The sequence below is a fragment of the Chiloscyllium plagiosum genome, unplaced genomic scaffold (genome assembly GCF_037043375.1).
Source record: "Chiloscyllium plagiosum isolate Xiang-an unplaced genomic scaffold, Cpla_swu_hap1 HiC_scaffold_53X, whole genome shotgun sequence".
In the NCBI taxonomy this organism is placed as follows: domain Eukaryota; kingdom Metazoa; phylum Chordata; class Chondrichthyes; order Orectolobiformes; family Hemiscylliidae; genus Chiloscyllium; species Chiloscyllium plagiosum.
This window is the reverse complement of record NW_028270191.1, coordinates 16,504,148-16,523,226: the sequence shown is the minus strand read 5'-3', so window position 1 is coordinate 16,523,226 and position 19,079 is coordinate 16,504,148. Positions and strand designations below refer to the sequence as shown.

Below are 19,079 nucleotides of genomic sequence, written 5' to 3'. Positions count from 1 at the left end.
GTAGATTTTTTTTCAGTTTTGTGGCTCTATTCAAGTCACTAAGAGGTACATATGCTTGTGTCTTATTCAACCTTTTTATTTTGATTTATACTTGTCACCTTGCCTTTTGATTTGGTTTGCCTAGCTGGCACAGAATGAGGAATACTGGCAACAGGTGAGTCTTAAAAGTTCTTAAAATTGTTTAGAAATCTTGTGTTTGCTCTTTTACTAAAAGCCAAGCATGATTTGAGTGAATGTGTTTTTTTTGGAAAGAAGTTGTGGTTTGTAGTTTTATAAATATGCTTGTTGTGTTTAGTAGTACTCATGCTGCAAGCTTTAATGTCACCATTCATTTTTAAATTACAACACTGTCTTGGGACTAAATTTCAGAAGCATTCTCTTGTCCTAAGTGCTTTGTTCCTTTAAATAATGGGCCTGTTTGAAACATAGACTTTCCCCAGTTTTAACTCCTTGGCAACCGAGGAATACAAGAATAAAAGAATACAAGAGGACTTGGACTAAAGGATAGATACAGTGGCAGATGCAGTTCAGTGTAGAAGTAGTATATTTTGAAAATAAGGAAAGAGAAAGTAAGTATGCTGTAACGAGAGATACTTCAACAGCAGTAACAGAAGTTTGATGTGTAGATACACAAATCATTGAATGTAGAAATTGAAGTGATTAAGGCAGTTAACAATACCAAACAGAATCCTTGATTTTTTTTTCAAAATCTAAAACTTCAAACAGTCAGAAAGTGATCTTGAACTTGTAAAGGACCTCAGTCAATCTACAGTTAGAGCATTCTTAAGATTTCCTTGGATATACCATTTATAAGATGTTTATGAAAATAATAGGATAGGTGTAACATGGGTTCAGTATACCAGGGATGAGAAGATGTGGTCATTATGAGAGACTTGAGAGATGTGTTTCATGGGGTGGATGTCTGTCACTAAGAGTTTGATAATAAGACTGTGCAAATTCAAGATAATCTCAGAAATTTGGGGCAGTGTTGAAAAAACTTCAGTGTAATTTGTATTGAGCCCTCTTCCTGAAACAGTACATTATTTTAAAAGAAACTCAAAATTGTTGTTTGGACAAAAAATGAGAAGGTGCAGGGAGGTGAATGTGATTCAACAAGCTGAGATATTAAAGGGCGTGGAGAATGGGCAAGAAAATGGGCTTAGACAGGTAACTCGAGAGAAACAAGGGTGCAGACTTGATGGAACTCAAAGTTAGTGATGGATTTTTATTAGCCCTTTGGCAAACTAGGAGGTGCATGTACTTTTATTTCTGTATCAGAAATACTAATATGCCCAGAAAGTTAAGACTTTCAGTAGGCTTATTTGCATTGTTAATTTTTGACTCGCACACCTATAGATTTAATAAAAAATAATAGTACAGACTTTCCACTTGTGCATGATTTCTACTTGCATAACCCATGAGGCGTTACGCAAATATGTATGACAGGAATTTCAGCTGAAATATTCCATGTTTTGAATACCCTGAGACAAATTACTTTCCAGCTTTGGTGACCTGAAAAATCAGCAGCTTCAAATAATTCTGCTCTTGTTTTTCTCTCAGTACACCTGATCCTTTTATGGCCAGTTGGAGCTTTTTGCCTTCCATAAAAAGATAAGGGACTTTGTCTCCATGGACTCTGGTGGGTTCCTTTCAGTATTATTTAAACCAAAAGCCATGCTTGATGCTGTAATAGGCACTGAGTAATGATCTCAGAGTTAAGATTTTTGTTCAATCTGAAGTAACTTTTGTTAAAATATAGTTTGTACAATGCAAGTGAACAATACATGCAAATGTTGGATTGTGTATTGGTGCTTAATCGCAACCTTCTAAGCAGTCTATTAAATCTGTAGACACATTGTTTGGCATCCATTTGATAAAAATCAGTTTGTGCTTTAATTGTCAAAACCATATGCAGTGTGATTTGAATTCATGCTTGCAGTCATGCCAAATGTTTGAACTAACATAGCAAATGGAGGAAAGTCCATTTAATAAAAGCCAGACTCTCTGCTGTTGTTCGCTACCTTCTTCACTGCTTTTAAGAGTGTTAGTAGGGTTCCTTAAGATTCTTCTTATGAATAGCTTAAAGCCTGGCTCCAAAATTTTTAGAAACTACCCTCCCCACCAACTGGCGCTATTCTGTACTTTCTTTAATTTGCTGTATGATGTGTCTTGCAACATTTGAGCATTGGTAGCCAAATTGCTTCAAGGAAAAAAAAGGATGCTGGCTTTAAATATGAATCAAGTTTAGAATGAAGTATTTTCAGACTTTAGTATGAAACTTTGGTGGGGGCCTTTCAGAACATTTACATCGTGCTGAATTTTTAGAGCTTTTATTTCATCGCCATACTGCTTTTTAAACTGGAAGCAATGCCTTTGCCTTTGTGGCAAACAACTAACAGGTCTGTGCTAGCGGCTGTAAGCAAAACCAGTGCCAGTTCTGATAAACCAGTTATGCGCAAACAAAAAATGAGTTTCGCGCTATCCTGGCAAGTAATTACTAAATTTTTGTCAGTAGCTACAAGCACAATTAGCCCCTGTTCTGGATAGCGCCAGTCATGCGCAAAAAAATGCGTTATTCCTTGCGAATAGCTGGCATTGTTGTGGCTATGAGCAAAATCTGCCAATTCCAGATATTACTAGTCACGTGCAAAAAGAGAATAATTGTAGTAATACTCTGGCAGCTATGAGAAACAGTTCCTCTATAAATATATTTGCTAATCCACTAGTTACTGGCAAAATAAAAACAGTACTTCACTGCAGTGTTGTCAGTGGTTGCATTACCTCATGACAATTTTACTGTTTCTTATTTCTGAGTGAATAATTAAGTATCAGATCACTCAACATTTTATGCCTCTGGTGTTGAATAGAGAGCATATTAACAAAGTGCAGGTTGAAGATAGTCAAATTGATTCTTGAACCTTTGCTTCCCTAGACCAGGATGTTGTGAAGTTATCCCATGATTTTTATGGGTGCAGTGAACCAAGTCACTAAATGTGAATACTCCACATAAATGTTATACACTTGTTTGTGTTCAATTACCACTAAATGCATCATAAGATGTGCTGTTCCTGGGAATGCTTCACAAGAGTGTTGTCTTATAATTTGAGAAACTTGGTCTTGTATTATTACACTACTTTTTGTTTGGTTGGATAGTTTGTGGCACTGCAGATGATAAAATCATGCAATGTGCTGGACCTGAGGAGCGCGGGCATTATCCTAGTGATGTGGGCAATATATATCCCTCATTGAGCATTATTAAAAACACATTAGCTTGCCAGTTATCTCAATTATTGTGAAGCTCTGCTATGCGCAAAGAGGCTGCAGTGTTTGCCTACAAAACAATGGTGACTGCGTTTCAAAAACAATTCATCAGCTATAAAGCACTTTATGACATCCTGAGAGCACTAAATGCCAATCCATTCTCTTGAGGATGTTGTATCACAATTTGAAGAATTATTTTACTATCTACGTTACAGGGGAATATTGTTGCTTCTATGTATATTGTAATGCTTAATATATTTTGCCATATTGTGAGAATAACTGTGCCATTGTTTCAGTTGAGAAATATTAGAAAAGTCAACTTTTCAACTTGAAAAACAGTTGCATCAAAATGTGCACCTGTAAAAAGCATTCAACATCTCTTGCTGTTATCCCAGTCTTGGGCATTTCTGATTCGGGCCAAGAGTTTTAAGAACCTGGTAATAAAGTTACAATGGATATAAGGCAACATCATTTGATTAAGTAGCTTTTTTGCTGGAATAAACCACCAGAAATGGTAAAAGTGGTGTTGACTGTCAGAAGAAGACCCAAGGTTAAATAGAAGTTTGAAAGTTGTCATCACATTTGCTGTGGCTCCCCATAACTGAATGACGCAGTGCATTAACTTTCAGCTATGATACACTGCCTCACGACAGTCATGCAAGACATAACCTTGAAGTTGAGATGGAGGTGGTGTGCTGAAGGTGAAATATAATGCCATACATTGCACAAAGAAACAGTAAGTAATGAATTTTGTCCCATGTTTCTTGAGGTGTTTTCCTTCCAGAAAAGTATGAAAGTTTCCTCCTCTATCAGGAAATGGTGCATGGGGAGGGTGAAAGGCAACAGAATATTGATCTAGAAGCTTAGAAAATAGGAGCAGGCGTCAGCCATTTGGCCCTTTGAGCCTGCTCCACCACTTAATATGATCATGGCTGATCATCCAACTCTGTATCCTGTTCCCGTTTTCTCCCTAAAATCAGGTTTTTCAAAATAGTCTAGAATTAGATAGCTTTGTTCAAGAAGTTCCATGATAATTTTGCATTTTGCCAACAAGTTTCAGTCTTGGCTGCATATTCCTGTTAATAGTTTGCTTTCTCAGGATTCTATGCTGTGACCTGCTTTTAGGGTAACCTTGAATTTTTCCAGTATTTCTTAAGAACACCTTTTACCTTATCCACTGAAAGGTAGTATCGATACTGCTAATAAAATAGTATGTTAGCTTGATCCTCAACTCGAGAGCATGCTCGGGTGGAGCCGTTCAAAATATATGCATATAAATAGAGTATTGTGCAATTTATAGTTTATAGAATAGTGCTTTTTTTTTAAATATTCTCCTATCCTGGGAAAATCTGAGGCTCTCTCGGTTAACACCATCTTTTTATATCTTCAATCTGTATATTATGGTGTTGAAACATACTATAATATTACAGGAATAAAGCTAGTGAAATGGCAGTTGTTTATTAACGTATAAAAAAAATTCTGAAATGATTTAACAAAAGACTTTTTAAGCAAAACCTTCTTGGCCTGTCTTTGACTTTGAGCTCCTTCTTTGTCCACATTTTCCCTTAGTGTGATATTTTTATGATTCCTACTTGAATTATTTTCCATCTAATCCAATCAAAGTTGTGTACTTAAATCTTAATTAACTTCTGTCTCCTGGATCTCTACATCCAATTGGAAAGAGGGAATCAAGTTCCAATAGAATGGCATTTGGCTCAGAACAAGATTCATTGGTTTTTGTTTCAGCCAGTTGAGGGCAAATAATCCAAAGCTTAAAATAGTTGTGAATATCACCATGTGCATTTTTGCTGCAGTTTTTATATGTCAAATTCAAGAGCCTACTGTTCACTACACTTACCAACAGCTGGAAAGTGAACTCGCACTCCAATGAAACAATTTTGGCGCAATACAAAATGGCTAAAATTGGCTTTATTGAAAAATTGTGCAAACACTTAATGTGACTGCTTTTACAAAATGAGGCGGCTAATAAACATGAAAAGAGTGCTTACAGTTTGGGAAATTTGTCACACTCTTGGTATAAGCATTCCAGCTGATCTTTAACGAAATCATCTTTGCGTTGATTTTTATTCTTGACTTGGGGAGGTGGGGAGCAAAAATGAACCACACTTACTTTGTGGTCAGTCCTTTTCTCTGACATGATTCATTCTTCTTTTGCAGTTGTTTGTTGAGCAGCGCAGAAATAATCGGTAAAATGGCAGACAATAATGTTGTTAACAATGGCAAAGACGGGGCTGGCCAGAGCACAGAAGACGTTTGCCGGGACTACCTGCGCAATGTCTGCTATCGCGGCAAGACCTGCAAATACCTGCACCCGGACATAAATGAGGTACATGATTTAGGTGTGAAAAAGAATGAGTTTGTCTTCTGTCATTACTTTATGAATAATGTTTGTACCCGTGCAAAGTGCACATTCATACACGGTACAGCAGAGGATGAGGAATACTACAAAAAAACAGGGGAGCTTCCTCTGCATTTGCGCTCCAAGGTGGCTGAAACCTATGGTCTGTCAGTTTCTGATCTGCCTGCGGATAAAGGTGAGATTCCAGTATGCCGAGATTACCTAAAAGGTGATTGTCAAAGAGGCTCAAAATGTAGATTCCGGCACTTCAAGCGTGATAATGCAGAACATGATATCAGACTGACACGGGACACCCCACTTTCTCAGCCATTGCGTAGATATGAACGATCGGATAAGGATAGTGGTATCACTTGCTATGAGTATGACCACCGTTTGAAGAGGAGAAAGTTGGAAGGTTTTGAGTTTGAAGTGTACGAATACGATCTCTCAAGTCGCCGGTCGGTTGATTCAGGATATCTGGAAGAGGAGAATCTTATGCTGCGAAACCGGAATGAGGAGCTGAAAAAGCAGGTGTCAAATTTGATGGGTAACAATGAGGTTCTTTTGGAGCAGAATGCATTTCTCCGCAACCAAATAAAGGCAGCAATGGTGAATTCCTTGCCCACAACAACGGCTGGGAGATTTGGCCACTGCACTTCCCCAGGACTTAAAACAAGGGGACTTTGGGAGTAAAATTACTTCCAAAAATTGTAAATCTAAAAATTAGTCCTGTAATTCTGGATGAGCTCATTTCCAATATTCTTAACATCTCAGCAGTGATCCTAAATGCATTCGACTCTGCTTCCTGTGACATTGGGTTGGGGTGGGGGGGTGGGGTGCGGGATGTGGGATGTGGAATATCATTCAAGACCTAAAACTGTTTATTGCTTCAGCGTGTCCAATCAAGGAACATACCAAGCTTCTTGACAATTTTAAAAGGCCATGTGGGAGCCACCTATGGATTTTAGCTGGGTTACTTTTTCCTGGTTGCAGTTGCTAATTGAAGCGGTACTGTGGGAAAAGCTGTTACTTGAAAGAACAGCTGAAGGGCAAATACTGATACTTGCTAAAATATGTCAGCATCATAGGAGCAGCAAATCTTTGGCAAAATTAATTGAAATGCAGCTTGTTTTAACACCATTTGGTGCAAAAAGCAATGTATAACACAACAGGTTAATTTCAAGGCTGCACTCTGTGTGAGTGTCATCACAGACTTTGGGTTACAACCTATTTGGACTTAGAATGGTGGTAGCTATGTTGCCTTTGGACTCAGCTGAATTAGACTCAAGTGCACCGACAACTGAGTTCCAAAACCCTTTAAGCGTATGAGCTGGAACAGCACCTGACAAGTGAAACAATAATGTAAATTATTGCAAGGAACTCTGACAATGTTACAATATCCGTCACATCAATACTCTGAAATCTAATGACACAATAGAGCTGCAATACTTTCCCTCCCCTCAGATCTTTGGTGCCTTGAAAATCAAACTGTGTGGCGAGCATGTAGTGGGGGAAAAAAAGAATTAAAATTGATTCCGATGTTGCCCACAATGATCTTTTCTGAATAGACAATGCAGTATGTATATGTATGCCCATTTTGACTTTTTAGCAATCTGAACATCTTTGACAAGCCGAATTTCCTTTTATACCCTTGAAACATTTAGAGGGTCTCCACTGTGCTGCTTCCTGCAGTTCCCCTATACAGCTCACCCCCACGACCCCTTCACCCCAACAGATTATATCCACTGTGCAACACACCATGCCATTCACCTCGCTTCCTCCCTCCCCCATTTCTGGCCCCCTTCCTGCCCCCCCCCCCCCCCCCCCCCAGACCTTCCGCTAGTCTCCTCCTTCCCCTCCTGCCTCGCCCCTTCTGACCCCCAACATGTGTGCTCTCACATGCTCTTTCTATCACACTCACGCTTTTGCGCTTGGAATGAGATAAACTGCTGTAAAACTTGGTAATAATCGCATTGGATATCAATAATTATGTAGGTATCAGATTATTATGTAATTCCTTTCCATCCCGTTCCAAAAAGGCATGAGAGTTTACAGTTCCTAAGAAGGTAATTGAGTGAAGGAGCCTGTGTAATTGAAATTTGATATTTTTATTCAGTTGCTGTAATATTGTATACACTGTACAATGTTTCATAAAATGGTATCTGATATCAACAATTTGACTGCACCAAATATTGGATCAACCCATGATGGTATCTATCTACCAGTTTTGTTGTGCTGACTAATCTCTTGGCCACATAATAAAGAAATGCCAGATTGGAGTCGGAGCAGAATTTGTGCGCAAGAAGGCGCATAATGCCATTGCTTGAGATGTACACTTTCAGTACTGAAACATTCTGTAGATGCCTTTAGCTGTTTTGAATGTCACATGTATTCAACCTAATGCATTTTAACACCAGTATGCTGAAATTCTATCTTTCTCTCTCCTAATACAATCAAGTATGAACTTGCTGCATGAGCTTAGTTGTTTGCCTACAAATACTTGGGCATATCACTATAAATCCGTTTTCAGCCAAGGAAACCTGACCGAACTCTTGAATTTAAAGACTATCTGATCCAAAATATCTCATGATTATACTATAATGGCTGTTGGCTCTCCAGGAACATTTTACATCATTAACAGATGCTGAGATTGTATGGCCATCAGTATACCCTAGGTGTCCTGGAACTTTGTTAGGGTTTGCTTCATAAAGCAGTTACAGGACAACTGTTAGACTTCAGATGTTTAGTGAGAAAAAGGCTGAGATATTCAATTATTACAACCTTTGTTTGTGGCATAGTTTCAAAAATAGTATTTCACTTTTCACTTGTGGTTCTTGGTCTTATTAGTTCCAAAACTTGAAATTTTATACCATGTTAAGTTGTGTTAGTTTCACCCAAAAAGAGTTCAGCCTATGGGATTAGGCACTTAGACAAATGTGCTTTTATGTACATTTTTTTTAAAAACAGGACCTCCATAATATCATGATTAAATGTTGAACACGTATATCTGAATTATAATAGTTGAGCCATGCTTATGAGTTCCATTTTTTAAATTTTAAAATCATTTTCTTGAAAGCATTGTTTTAAATGTTTTTGAATTTTAGTTATCTGATATGGTTAGTAGAATAACAGATGCTGCAGATGATGATTAATCTGGATTTAAAAGGCAATAAAATTGTTAATTGTTGCCTTCATGCCTTTATTTTGTGGCTAAAGGTTTAATGCTCCACTATATATAATTGTGATACTATTTATACTGATTAGTAAATATGGTAGAAGTGCTTTTCAGTTTGATCACTTTTTTTCTCAAGGTTAATTTTTTTCCTGAAAATCTTCAGGGTTCCAAATACTTTAAATCAACAGGGATTGCTCCAATGTGGAGAGATTCTACATTGAAATTTTACCACATCCTAAAAATGAGACCATTTTAATGTTGTTGTTGTATGCTACTTATTAACTCCGACATGAACACAAAACCGGGGAACCTCTTTAATCATTTAATGCCGAATTGTGCACCTTTTTAAAGTAGAAATTTCAGAAGACCTATTAGTGAGTGTATAACAATAAAGTAATTTTTCATATATTAAGTACATTTGTCTTTATTTTTGCACTCTGCAGATCACAGGAGGGTAGAATTAGTGGTCAGCTCATCCAGAATTACTCTTGGAGAATTGGCAGAACCCTGAATGCAGATGAGCTACCTGCTTTTACTTAAGATAGGTCTAGGTCGTTAAGTTGGGAAGTACAGGAAATTTCAATGACGGTTTGGATATATAGCTAATTTAGAAAGTATATACTGGATTAATTGCTTGTTTTGCATAGTTAAGGCCTCAACAGATGATTCTGAGAAATCATAGAGTCAGAGATGTACAGCACGGATACAGACCCTTCGGTCCAACCCAATCTCGTCCCACCTGCCAGCACCCGGTCCATATCCCTCCAAACCCTTCCTATTCATATACCCATCCAAATGCCTTTTGAATGTTGCAATTGTACCAGTCTCCACCACTTCCTCTGGCAGCTCATTCCATACACATACCACCCTCTGTGTGTAAAAATTGCCCCTTAGGTCTCTTTTATATCTTTTCCCTCTCACCCTAAACCTATGCCCTCTAGTTCTGGACTCCCTGACCCCAGGGAAAAGACTTTGTCTATTTATCCTATCGACGCCCCTCATAATTTTGTAAACCTCTATAAGGTCACCCCTCAGCCTCCAATGCTCCAGGGAAAACAGCCCCAGCCTCTGCCTATAGCTCAAATCCTCCAACCCTGGCAACATCCTTGTTAATCTTTTCTGAACCCTTTCAAGTTTCACAACACCTTTCTGATAAGAAGCTATAGTTTAAAAATTCTTTGAGACTACTCAAAATCAAAGCTATTGGTGTGTTTGAAATGTTGCCTTCATTTGATGTTTTAGATAGTAAAATTGACGCTGGTGCTATTCCCTTCCTTAAAGACATATGGAGGCCAAATGCAACACCCAAACAACTTTGGCTGTGAATAACTAGTTCAACAAAGTTCATGGAACAAACCATATAAATAATTCGAAGATGCAATGGATTCTTGCATCTACTTGCATTTCATACTTAGACCATCAAGTCGTGTTGTGTTCACAGTGTGATGGTATATGTGTTAACTGTTGCCATTTTATTCTCTTAAATACAATCTGCCTCAGTCTGCCAGGGAGTCCAATTCTGAAGGGTGTTTTTGGATTTCATTAATCTCCTATTTTGGGATAAATTTTGCTTCCAATTAAATATTTAAATCAAATAACTGATCCAGGCCATCATTGCCATTTTATGTAAATATGTGATGAATCTATCCAGCATTTTGCATCTCCTGAAAATTATGCCCCTGTAAGGTTCCAGATTTCATGTTGACCAAAGCAATAATCATAAACACATTGTTGACAAATAAGTTCATGAGACTTGGTTGGTGGTGGACTGAGCACATCCCACAAAAAATGAGAAAGTTAGTGGATGCTTTGAGAATTTTATTTCTTACCCTTTTTTTTAAACTTTTACCTCAACACACCATTTTTGAAACTTTCTGCTTGTAAACATTAATTCTCCAACTTGTTCTGCTTCCCCCATCCACAGTTGTTACCTGGGAAGCCTCACTGGCCTTATCCCTGTCACAAATCTTCCTTCTTCTAATGATTATATTTATATTTTGCCAGACAGAACTCAATTACTTTCTTCAGCCTCTATTTGCAATATTTTTCAGGCCAGGCATATTTTTATGTACCATGCATATATGTAAGTTTGTCAGGCCAGTAGCTTTTAGTATCACGTCTGGTAACCTGTTTTAAGGTGGAGAAGACAAGTGCAGGTATAATTCTGAAGTCTGGTCCTAAGCTAAAACAAAGAACCTTTTGAGGGGCAAAGAAATGTTTTCTTGATTTAATCTTATTAGATTAAGCAAATTGAGTTTTTTTTTAAATATTATTGGCCAGCTGTGGTTCTGGAGTGACTGAAATATCCTTTATTTTCTGGTTAATATATTTGGATGGTTGCATGCAATCCATCATCTTCAGCTTAGTTAATGCAAATATTGTTTTGTTTGTTTCATATCTATGTCTGGCTGGCAAAAAGCAGTCCATTATTTATGTAAGATCCTTTGATGTACTTCTGTGAATTCATTGCAGTGCAGAGTGTCTAAAATGTAATTTATGTTAACGATGTCAATAAACTGGTCAGGCTGAGCGAGAAGACCATTAAGAGGAGAGACCGTTCCAAGCCGCTAACTTGTGTACTTTAAGACTAGTATGCTTGTTTATTGATGACAATCTTCAGAGTGGACTGCTTCTACTTCAACAGAAAAGACATTCCTTTAATTCAGGAACTTCCTTGTGATCCTTGGTCATCTTCTCTTATGAAATGGGCAATAAAGGCTCAAAAGAATACTCGTGTGTTTACTGGCCATGGCAGTGTTTCTAAGGACTTTTCAAGAGGAGCTATAAGAACAATGGATGCTGTATTTTCAAGGAGTCCATTTTCCCATTTGGCTGTCTTGTAAGTTTGTTCATTATGCTGTAATGTTTCTTACTGCTCTTTGCTTCTGTATTATTTTGTTTTGGAATAAAACTTCAACAAATTGCTTTTGCTCATGCAGTGGTCTGGTGCTGTGGTAAGTGATTTACTACAATCCAATGGACCTAAGCTGTGCTAATTTACACAACACTGTCTGAAGGTTAGCTTCTCAAAAGATTTGTTTATGAAAGTCGTTGTCCATCCATAAAGACAATGAAATGTCAAGATACAAACTGTAGCAATCACCTCCGGGGCTCATTGTCTGAGCATGGCAACAAATGAAATATAAATCCAGTTGGTGATTATGGTGTCTATTATTAAACATCCATTTTTTTTTATCTTTTTCCTCATTGGTTAGGTGTCTTTTCTTCATTGACTGAGTCCAGGAACTTTGGCATCTGAATTGGGCCACTCTTGGAGTGAAAACAAGAAGCCTCAGAGCAATGCTGTGGTAAAACAATAAGCAAAAACATGACTTGGAAGGAGGCATCAGTAGAGATCAGGAAGAGTGGATTAACTTGGTTTAAGTGTTGAATACATTTCCCTTTTAGTTTGCAGAAGATTGTTGTGGAGAAAGTTCAAATTGCTGAATTGCCAGATGGGTTTGCATATTAAAATTGGATCCCTCTGTAATAATTGATGTAGTCCCAAGATGAGCAAACTTTTATTCTCAATGTCATGTAAACAGAAATATTCCAAGATTTGAACTGGAATGGTAGATGTCATGGGGGGCTACTTTGAAGTTTAAACTTGTTTGCATTAATTTGCAGATGTCACCTTGCTTATACTAACAGATTTTGGTGTTCTGATTTAGAATTATCCATCATTGAGGTAACAGCGCTGAAAGCGGCTATTACTAAAGCCTCCAGGTATCCACTATTCTAATAGAACAAACCAACAAGAAAGAAATATTAGCGCAAATAGAGCTAAATTTTGAAACTGGGCTATTGGGACTTGCAAGTTGCATTTGACCCACTTGCCGTAATTTGTACATCTCAACATTAATGGCTGCTTGTCCCCAAAGCAAAACAATCGTTTGGATTTTTGCCTTGAACTGATGTGATTTGGTAAGGACAAGAGTTTTTAGTTACCTTCAGTATGTGATGCAATTATCCTGAATTAAGTGATCCCCTTCTATGTTTATTTTTGTCCCCCTTCGTCCACTTTCTTCCTCTCTTTAAAGTAAAGGTCCCAGGTCAGGAGAATGGGCAGGTACTAGACCTGGCTTCCGCTAATGTTAAAGCGCTATTAGGAAGTGCGCGAAAGCAGGTAGATCCACTTAATTTGCTTTATTTATTCCTGACCACCACCTCTGTTCCCCTTCCAATTCCCTCACCTCATCATATTTTCAATGTCTCGTGTCATGAACCCAGCTGAGATTTTGGAATTTCTTCACTTTGTTTTAATCGTTTGCTAGTATGCAATGGTCTAATTATATTTAAAATGCTTTACATGATTCCAGCTGTGGAAAAATATTACAAGATTTAACATTTTATACAAATCCATTAGACCGTATATGACCCATGTAGCACCATTTCATAATAAACCACTAGGGGGAGAAGTAAACCATTCCTCTAAAATTTTGTTTTTAGTGCAAAAGGCTTGCCAGTTCAATTGGCCCGATTTGAGACCAACAGCCTAACTGTAGGAAATTAAACTGTGGATGCTACCATTCGTTATGTACAGGGATAATACAGTATTATGACCTACCATCTTGTATTAATATTCTGGTAAACTTTTGTATTAATACTTTAAGGACATGCAACACACTCAAATTTATTTCTCCAAAGTGCCAATGCTGCAGTTAATTACAAATTAAGGTTTGAACTTGATAAAAGGCCTAATGGTGGTTTTCTGGTAGTATCTTTTTAGTTTGAAGTATTATGGGTCAGTTCGAATAATTTATTTGCACTTTGCCCTTGATCAAAAGATTGGTTGGAGTACAATTTCAGTGTAATACAGTGGGGGTGCGTCCCTTTTAATAAATTTATATTAAAAATCCTAACGCATTATTTGACAGAATAGGGAGATGGCCTATCCAACGTTTCTCTCTGACCCAATACCACCACAAACTTGTCATTTATTTGTTGCTGTTCATGGGATATTGCTGTGTGCAAAATGGCTGCTGCATTTATTAATATAATCATTGCTGTTTGGCATAATTCATATGATGAGGCTTTTGGCGCTATATAAAATGCAACATGTTATTTCATCTGATAAACAGGTTTAAAAGTCACTCACAATATGACATTCAGCTGAGATCTCTTGAAGTTTTACTATAATAGCGCATATTAAACCATTGTGAAACTGTTACTCCTGTGCTGTCTTGTCTTTTTCCTCTCCGTATTCTCTATTTTTATCTTAATTTTTTTTGTCATCATTTAGTTTTGTATCAACTGCAAGAAGAACATGGAATTGTCTAGTTTTAACTAGTAAAGCTATGTTATCCTGTGGCTCTGTGACTTGTCTATTTTGGAGCAGGCACCACACTGTTTAAAATCACCCTAAGGCCGATTTTGTTAGCAGAGTGGGAGACAATCGTTGGAGTCTGATCTGACCGAGTCTGAATGAAGGATCAAAATTTTGATGTTTTTCAGCTGATCACTTACGTCAAAAATTGCAAAGTTCCCAGCAAGACGTTTATTTGCAGCCAAGGTAAGAGCATGCGCAGAAAGAAAATATTTGATATAGTGGACTTTTGTACCTTCCTTTATAGTGACAAATAGAAGACACATTGTCAGAAAAAAGATTAATTTGCTCCTTTTTGCAGCTTATAGCAAATTTATTGCATTCCTGGGCTGTGTTGAACTTGAATAGAGCACTAAGGTGGCTGGCATATTTCAAGCTGTTCCGCATAAATCCTTTCATGCAACCAATAGTGACAAATAAATTCTGAATCTTGAAGAACTGCTGAAGGGCACAACTTGAAGACCAAGTATGAGAAAATCTACAAATGTCCAAGGCTTTGGACCTATAATAATTGAGTTGCAGAAAGGATAGTGGATGCTGTTCACTCCTTCCACCTAACTGGTGGAACAATTATATAATGGAATGTGATATGTGCCAATGCTATTTCCAGGCAGTATGTAAGAATGCACAAATGTGTGTTTTTGTAGTGAATTATGCTGCTCACCACATTGCCTTTTGAGGATTCCTGGTGCCTGCTTTTGGCACGATGGGCACTTTTCGGTTGTCTATTGCCCAGATAGTGACTCTTCCCTTCTGGGAGGAAGGTGAGCTGCATTTCAGAGGCCTTTTAGTGTTGGTAATTCTCTTTACCTAGAGATTGGGTCATTGAATGTATTCAATGCAGAGTTAGATTCATGATTGACAAGGGAGTCCAGGGTTAGTCGGAGCCTGCCAGCAGAGTTGGCCTCCAACATAACGTACCAGATGATGGAAGAATGGAACCAAGTTAATCATCTAGTGGATACCTTTGCCATACTGGCCACTGTATTTGAGAGAGCAAATGGTGATTGACTACCCATTCAGACTTGGTAATGGAATCTGTAGGAGTTTGACCTCTGAGGTCTGTGATGCTACCCATCTGGCTCCTACAAGCAAATGCTTAATGGGTAGGATGATCATGCTGAACTGGTGATGGAAAACCTACCAGTATTCTAGTAAATTGTGCACTTTTAGTTTATTTAAAATCTTATTGGTTTCCTTAAGCACTTGAGACTGCTACACCTTGGCTTTTGTTGATCCATGTTATTGGTAAGTATGCCCAGATTTTACAGAAAAGCAACATAAACAGGAGTGTTTGATTACCTTCATGAAGCCACAAATCAATGAATCAGTTAGGTACTTTAGAATTAATGGAATAGCTATTTAATAATTTGAGAGATCATTGTCCACAATACCTTACCAGTGATGGTAAGATTTCAAACATAAATTGCCATCCATGCAAGTGTTTATCACTTATGGATTTTGTATATGCAACAAAGCACATGGATAAGTGAATAACTTTTCCCGTGGAATTACTTTTTAAGCACTGTGTTCAATGTACCTCCTAATTTTTTTGTTGTGCACAGACGATTCATTTTAAGTCTTCAGGTCCTATAAATTAGTTTGCATGATAACTTAGAATGGCTAGCGTGTGCAGGGCCTGTGTGGAAACTTGCAGATTCTATGCCTTAGAGGAAGCATTGCCTGTACAATCTTTGTTTTATCTGTCATCTCATGAAATCTGATCAATCCAAACTTGCTTTAATTGTTTTGCTCCTATTATGTTCCTTATCTTTGGTTTTCCCAGTTCTTTCATCCCTTTCTTTGTCCACCTCATTCGCAGCAATGTAAAGCATACTGTTCTTGCTGTTGGATCATATCTGTTTCTTACCACTTTCTATATGTCTTTTGTATTTATATTTCTCTGTTTAAATTTCATTTTTCTTTTCCAGGACATTCATTCCTGACTCTGACACTATAACTGTTGACAGTCACCAACTATCTGGTGCCTTGACCAAATGAGAATTATCCACAATCGAGTGAGTATTGTCAGGTCATTTCAGTTTGAAAGTTTGATAGCACAAATGAGTTATGCCTATTTCAATATCCGCATGCCATGCAATCTTGTAGAGCCATGAATAATAATAATTTGGAGCCTTGACTCTTGTTTTGCCCTTTTGTAATGTATTGTGTAAATTGCCTGTTCTATTTTGCCATATAATAATGACACTGTTTTAGAAGTGATCCATTAGTTGTAAATGGCTTGGAGTAGAATACTCAACTCCTCAAATCTGCCTTGTCATGCAATAAGATCACAACTGATATTCTACATTAACACCACCTTCCTGTGTTATTCCCAGATACCTTGGTTCCTTTAGTAATCAAAAATCAATCAAACTCTGCCTTGAATATACTCTGGCTAAGCATCCACAGTTTGGTGGTCGAGAATTTAAAAGATTCAGAACCTTTGGATTGATTGATTTTTGTTAAATCTTGAAGCTAAATGGCTGATCTGTAGCTAGAGACTCTCGAGCATCTTTCCAGCATATATTCTGTCATGTTGCTTCAGATTTCTATATGTCACCTTTCATTCTTCTAATTATAGGGAGTATAGACTGAGTATACTCAAATTCTCCTCCTAGAGGTAACTCCACTCCTTTGCAATAAAGGCTAACTTACCATTTCCTTTCCTAATTCCTTGTACCTGCATACTAACTTGGTGGTTATTGTACACAGACATCCCGATTTCTCTGAACCAGCATTTTCCAAAAAGAAATTGCTCTTTTTTTGTATTTCCAAAGTGAATAGCTTCACACTTGTCATTATATTTCATTTGTTGTATTCTTATTTACTTAACCGCCTGTATCTTTTTGCAGCTTTTATTGCATACTCTGTGTATTTTCCTCACAAACTTGTCAGCAATAAACTTAATGGAACTGAGTTGTTGGACAATAATATTTTGAATTCTGGATTTTTGAATTTTGAACCTTTGAATTTTGAAATGATTTGATGTGATGAACCTATTTATGATGCTTATATTTATAGATTAGATTCCCCTACAGTGTGGAAACAGACCATTTGGCCCAACAAGTCCACATCGACCGTCTGAAGAGTAACCCACCCAGATGAGTTTCCCTCTGACTAATGCACCTAACACTATGGGCAATTTAGCATGGCCAACTCGCCTGACCTGAACATCTTTGGACTGTGGGAGGAAATGTATGCAGACACTGGGAGAATGTGTAGACTCCACAGACATTCGCCTGAGGCTGGAATCGAACCTGGTCTCTGGTGCTATGAGGCTGCAGTGCTAACCACTGAGCCACTGTGCTGCCCATCCACTGAACAGCTTTATTCAGTAGAATTAAGACTTGACACTTGTTCTTATCTGAGCAGTAATATCAATGCACAGCAGCTTTTACCATTGTGCCCTGGTGGAAACACAGTTTCAACTTTCAATAATTTCAGTTAAAACAACATCAAATCATGATTTCTAGTGCTGAGGTGAGAGTGATTGCCCTTGGCATCTAGGCTACGTTTGACTGCGTGTGGCATCAAGGACCTCGAGCAAAATGAATTAGTAAGAACCAGGGAAAGTTCTCCGCTGGTTGGAGTCATATCTGGCGTATAGGAAGATGGTTGTGATGGTTGAAGATCAGTCATCTGAGCTCCAGTACATCTCTACAGGGGTTCCTTTGGGTAATGTCCTTGGCCCAGCCCAACCATTTTCAGCTGCTTCATCAATGATCTTCCTTCCATCATAAAGCTGGAGGTGAGGATAATCGCTGATGATTGCATAATGTTTGCCATTTGAGATGACTTGGATATTGAGGCAGTCCATTTCCAAAAGCAGCCAGATCTAGACAATCACCAGGTGGGAGGTGACAAGTAACACTCATGCCACACTAGTGCCAGGCAATGACCATCTCCAAGAGAGGATCTAATATTTCCCCGTGACATTCAGTAGTATTGTCATCACTGAATTCCCTCGCTATCAACATCTTGGGTTATTGTGGCTGCAAGTGCAAGTCAGAAGCTAGGAGTCTTGCAGTGTGTAACTGACCCACCTGCTTTCCCAAAGCCTGTCCATTGTCCACAAGGATCAAGTCAGGAGTATGTTGAAATACTCTGCACTTGGCTGGGGGGGTTCTACTGCAGCAACGTTCAAGAAACTTGACACCATCCAGGAAAGTAGCCTGTTTGTTTGGCACCATGTCTGCAAACATTCACTCCTTTCACTGGTGCTCAGTAGCAGTGGTGTGTACTATCCATAAGATGCACCTTAGAAATTCCTGAAGTTTCCTTAGCACCTTCCAAACCTGCAGTCCCTATGGTCTAGAAGAATGCAGGCAATAGATTGTTATGGAGCTGACCAAATTCCCTTCAAATATATCAAAGAGAGAGCCTGGACCAGAACTTTCATCTGTCTTAAAGGCTCGTGTAAGGTGCTGTGCTCCAAGTCCAATTAATTGGTCACGCTACTTGGCTTTAAGTAACACACATTTTATCCTTGCATCCAATTAACATGCAAACAAAAGAAAGAAGAATTGGTATAACTTTAACTCTAATTGGAAAACGTAGTAGAATAATAGATTATTTAACTACTAATCAGCAACTGTTCCAATATAGTAACATCCCATAAGCACTCCCTTGGCAAAGACAAATTCAGTAAAATAGATTGTCTCACATGCGATGTTTCTCCAATCCAGGAGCACAGAACACCGAGAAAATTCCAGTAGAGAGAGAGAACTTAAAGCTTTTTGCTGTCACCAACAAAGATGTATAATCGCTTTCACAGCCAACTTCAAAGCCCCAACAACTGCTGAAAGCTAAACTAAACCCTGGTTCTGTGGGAGCCTGACTGTACCCATTCATGCTGCTTCTAACTTTTTAAAATAAAACCCAGGGCCCCTTGAGGTTTACGTTATTGGCTTGGAAAAGAGAACTCAGCACCACCTCTCAAACTCTCTTCAAAAAAA

The 19,079-nt window shown here is 38.1% G+C and overlaps 1 protein-coding gene across 11 annotated transcripts in view; it reads left to right on the top strand.

The window, feature by feature from the left end:
* Positions 1–19,079, top strand: part of LOC122543347 (zinc finger CCCH domain-containing protein 10-like) — a 141,005-nt gene that overhangs the window by 116,314 nt on the left and 5,612 nt on the right. For 4 of the 11 annotated variants that reach the window (XM_087985629.1, XM_087985625.1, XM_087985620.1 and 1 more), the window contains 4 exons: positions 1,561–1,639; positions 3,891–3,997; positions 5,440–14,307; positions 16,053–16,139. In XM_087985629.1, the coding sequence (XP_087841755.1) occupies positions 5,474–6,313 (840 nt within the window). In that variant the 5' untranslated portion in view covers positions 1,561–1,639; positions 3,891–3,997; positions 5,440–5,473 and the 3' untranslated portion in view covers positions 6,314–14,307; positions 16,053–16,139. The other 7 variants (XM_087985628.1, XM_087985624.1, XM_087985623.1 and 4 more) reach the window with 6 other exon arrangements.